Source organism: Austrofundulus limnaeus, unplaced genomic scaffold (assembly GCF_001266775.1).
Source record: "Austrofundulus limnaeus strain Quisiro unplaced genomic scaffold, Austrofundulus_limnaeus-1.0 Scaffold683, whole genome shotgun sequence".
NCBI classification, from domain to species: Eukaryota; Metazoa; Chordata; class Actinopteri; order Cyprinodontiformes; family Rivulidae; genus Austrofundulus; species Austrofundulus limnaeus.
The window spans coordinates 9,087-13,874 of NW_013953085.1; the positions used below are offsets into that span (position 1 = coordinate 9,087).

Sequence of the window (4,788 nt, forward strand, 5' to 3'; positions counted from 1 at the left end):
GTATAAATAAGTATTTATATTTGTGTACAAGCTGTTTAGATTGTAAAAAGCCTGTGTTTTTAGGGTTATTAACAAAGTTCATGTACTCAGACCAGTAATATTTGGGATCACAAGTTTTTGCCATGAATATTTTGTGGGTCAGAAGATAAAAAGTTTGGGAACCACTGGTTTAGACTGTTGACAAATTTGCAGACAGTTGAAGAATGTCAAACAGAACAACTACATGCTACCGTCGTCTTATGAATAAATGTTCACAAAAAACACACAAATACAGCAGACAGGCCTGTCCGGATGGACACTCACTCATTGACAAAGTTAAAAAGCTAAACAGACATGGATATAAAACTGTACATGTTCAAAGGTCATGTGATTATAACACAATGACTACAATAAGATGCTGGGTCCATGTCAGTGGGGTTTAAGATGAACGTTCTGGAGACTTCCTTCTGAATGCTCTTTGACAACTGGTTGCATTTAATACTAACTGTAGACCAGTTTGATGACCCACTTTTGGTTTAGTCTGTGTTAAGAAAAATAAACACAAAAACCTCACAACATGATTGGTCGTTGCAATCCAATGGCTTTAACACCAAACTGCTGTGAACACTGGTACACCTCACATATTCAACCTAGGGATGGGGCCGACTCGATCCAGTATCAGTACCGGACTCCGATACAAACATAAATAAATCTGAACTTTGGATCCATGTGTCGTGTCTGTGCTGTAATGTCCAGAAGTGATTCCTGACCGGCTGCTCTGCTGCCTGGATACAAACTGTGGAGAGTTTCCTGAGTGTCAATGGAACACAGAGTAATGACACACCACTAGTTTGCAGCCAGCTAGCAGGCTAGCAGCTTTGTGGCTAACCAACAATAATAATAATATATAAAATAAATAAATAAATAAACAATACAAAAACAATCCAAGACTTTTAGACACTTGTTTTATTGTGGTTGTGTTTTTTTCAGAGGGATTATTTGAAGTTTGTATTTATTTTTTAACTATTCGTTGTGCAAAAACATTTTTTATATTTGTATGGTTTTACTAATGCTAAATAAGTGGGAAGAATTAAAATGAGCACAAAGCAAAGATAAAACTAGTGAGGCCATGAAATGTTGGGGGGTGGGCACAGCCCTGTCCCCTGGTGATTGACAGGTGCTGTTCCACAGAGGACTGAGCTGAAGCCACAGCCCTGCAGACAATCAGGGATTGACTGTAGCCTCGAAGTGTTCGTAGCAGGGACGGTTTATTTCTGCTGTTAATAAAAGTGCTGGGGGGTGTACCGGTTCGTACTGAATACCATTTTTTATTTTCTTTATGATATGAATGTTCTGATTACTGACATACAGTTTAAATAGCCTGAACACGTGCAGAACGTTTCGTCACTGTTGCCAGTGAACTGTTTCCCGGGGGACACTTTTCCTCGCTGCACCGCTATGTACGTTAGCATGCTAATGTTATTGTTGAGCAGTTTGTTGAAGTGACAGGTGGTGATTCTGCTGCTTATATTGACTGACGTTTAAAAAACATCCCGTTTTCACCGTCACTGAATGTAGTAAACACGTCTTCAGTGACGTGTACAGTTACACATAACACACGACGTTAATATGGAGACGTGGAGACTTTAGCGTGCTTTTATTGTGAAAAGCTGGGGGGAAGAAGTTTTGTAGTGGAGTTGAGTTGACTGGTGTGCAATGTGAGTCGTGCTGTTAATCTTTATTAAAGGAGACCAATTATGGGTCGTAGAAATGTTTATGGTATGTCTGTGGGCTATCCAGACCATCTTCATTCAATTTAATGCACAAAATAATTCTCAGATAATAAAATTTCCCATTTTCTAGTTCTGCTGCTCTGACTTCTGTTCAGAAGAGCTGTTTATGTTAATGAGCTCTGTTGGTAACGCCCTCCGAAAATCTGTTGACATTAACTCCGCCCTCCAAAGCCAGCGTTTACGTTAGCATGGCTAATAATAGCAGAAGTGACAAATTGTGGATCAGCAGATTTTTTTTAATCCTCATGTGTGGYGTCTCTCAGGTTCTGAAACTTGACAATTTTAAAACCTTTCCATGTGAAGCAGGCATTATGGAGACAGATTTTAATACATTTTACTAAGGTTTACGTTGCACCAAACTTAACACATGATGAATTATAGTGATCTGTAACCATTCCAGTTAACATGAGTGTTGACAAACGTCTTTAACTCATCAGGCTGCTGCGTGAGGATGCCTCTGAGAGGTGTAAGGGTGTGTCACCTGAGCCAGCAGCCGTACTGATTGGTACCAGATGAGTCCCATTCTGTGTGATGGCCTTTACTGGGAACTGGTGCTGGCCGAGGGGCGGGGCTTGCTGCAGAATGGTGACGGTGGTGAGTGGAGAAGCCTGGGAGCTCTGGATGAAATGGCTGACTCCACCTAAGGACGAAGCAGTGACGGATGGAAGCGGCTCAGCTCGGACTGTTACTGAGAAGAAAAGTGTGAAACTAGACGAGGTCTCAACAACATCTGATGATAAAACACTGAAATGACCTTTGAACTCTTGGTGGTCTCGGCCTCCATTCCCCTGATGTTCTGGGCTCTCTGTTGAATCAGACCGACTGCTAACGGTCGCCATGCTGACGGCCGGTATCTGGTGAACGACGTGCACAGTTTGCATGACGGGGGCGGGGCTAACTGTCGTCGTTACAATGGCTGGAGTGGCCACGGTGAAGGTCACAGGCTTCATGGTTGTCTGAGGCAGTGGGCGCTGCACAGCGATAAGAACAGGCTGGCTGCTGAGGGGGGAGGCTGGCAGAGCAGGGTGGGGGGTGACAGACACAACTCACTACCAGAGAAAAACTCAAACAGCAGTTTGATCTCGACATCAACAGGTGTTGAGTTTTACCAGGGGAGTTCTGTGCAAGGCGAGCCTCCTGGATCACAGCGAGTTTGGACTGGCCTGCAGGCGTCTGAGCAGGTGCTGGGGGGGCTGGTTCTGATTCCATAGGGACTGGGGAGCCCTCCCTGGACAAACTGTCTGGGGTCTGAACTCCACTTGAATGGGCAGACAGCGCCCCTGTGTGGTTGGGAGAAGCTGGGGCGCTCCTACAACAACAAAGAGGCCTCATTAAGTAGGTCGCCATCATTTCTGCAACCAAAACAAAACAAAAAACAAAACCCCCAGCATAAAACAGGATCTTATCAAATCCACTCGTTTGGGTAAGTGGGGAAAGTTGCTAAAGTGTTTTGGCTGCTACTTGGTGACAAACGTGGGGTGGGCTCTCCTCTCCACACAGACATGGCAAACAGGCTCTCTGAAACTCTCCACAAAGTTAAGAAACACAAAGRTTAACGTAACGTTTGGGGCAGAACAATACTCCTGTGTTTTTATGAATCTGTAGAACAAAACAAACAACTGAGCGTGTAAAAGTACATGCCATGAGCACTCACAAAAATCTGCATCAGAAGCAGCGAGCTAGCATTAAACAGACACACCTGCAAACTCAACGTTCAGCTACATCAGTGGACGTGAGCCTGAATTTATCCAAGACTTTGTTGCTGTGTGGAATCAGGTATTTCTTTAAAATGAACGAAAAAACATTGTTTTTGATTAAAAACTGTAAACTAGGTTTGGGAAATATTGGCAATTCTTTTTTATCACGATTAAATGTGTTATTTAACTGATAACGATTAATTTCACGATTAATCCCCTGCAGTCCCTGGACAGCCTCATGTCCTGGTCACATGACCAAGTTAGTGGGAAAGATTTGCTCTTTGTAAAAATCTGTTCCAAACTGTGTCAAAATTAGACTTCAGGCTATACATCAAATTTTAAATTGTGTTGATAAATAAATTACAGAACTTATTTTTTAAATATTCGTCACATTTGAAGTGGGGAGGAGCGCTGAGCGGACCGACTGGTGGCTTTAATTCTATTAATAATCGAGTGCCAAAAAAATCAATTAATGTTTTTCTGACAATTAATTGCACATGATAGGATTATGCCCAACCCTAGTGTAAACAGAGGGTCTTTGTCAAAACAGAAGTAAAATTGAGCTTAGATCCTATTCAAGAGGAAAATATGCAGAAACAGTTGCAGATTTCAGGTTGAACAGCTTTTCACAACCGATTATAAGCAGCAAGTCATGGACAATTAAGAGACTTTTTTGGTTTTATAAATTTTTCCCCTCACTATATCTTTATTTTTTCATCCCTAACCACAGAAACAATCACTCCTGCTTTGTCCTCTTCATCCCCCCAAAACAAACAAACAAACAAACAAACAAACAAACAAACAAACAAACAAAAAAACAAAAAAACTGGCAGAACGGTGGAGTACAGCAGCTCAGGGGGACAGAGGGAGGGGTTTCAGTAGTGCTGGGCCGTATATTGTTTTGTACCGAAAACTGTTTTTTTTTTATTTTTGTTATATGGATGTTCGGAATACCGACACACCGGTGTAAATATCCTGAACACTTGCAGAACGTTTCGTCGCGGCCACCAGTGAACTGTTTCCCGGGGGACACTTTTCCTCACAGCACCGCTACGTGCATTAGCATGCTAACGTTATTGATAGAGCAGCTTGTTGCTGCGGCGGGTTGTGTTTCAGCTGCTTATATTGACTGACATAAAAAACATCCTGTTTTCACCATCACTGAATAGTAAACACCTCTTCAGTGACGTGCACGGTTAGATTTAACGTGCAACGTTATAATAGAGACGTTAATGATCTTTTCTCAACCCTTCATGATCGGACCTAAATGCATGATTACTGTCTACAACCAGGCAGAGAAGAAAAGACGTTTAGAGGAG

The 4,788-nt window shown here is 42.3% G+C and overlaps 1 protein-coding gene across 4 annotated transcripts in view; it reads right to left on the reverse strand.

Annotated features, from left to right (window-relative positions):
* The window catches only part of LOC106531857 (forkhead box protein K2), a 20,323-nt gene that overhangs the window by 2,117 nt on the left and 13,418 nt on the right, over positions 1–4,788 (reverse strand). For 2 of the 4 annotated variants that reach the window (XM_014027790.1, XM_014027791.1), the window contains exons 6-7: positions 2,882–3,081; positions 2,254–2,784 (exon numbers count right to left, since the gene is read on the reverse strand). In XM_014027790.1, the coding sequence (XP_013883244.1) occupies positions 2,254–2,784; positions 2,882–3,081 (731 nt within the window). The remainder of the gene's footprint in view (positions 1–2,253; positions 2,785–2,881; positions 3,082–4,788) is intronic. The other 2 variants (XM_014027792.1, XM_014027793.1) reach the window with 2 other exon arrangements.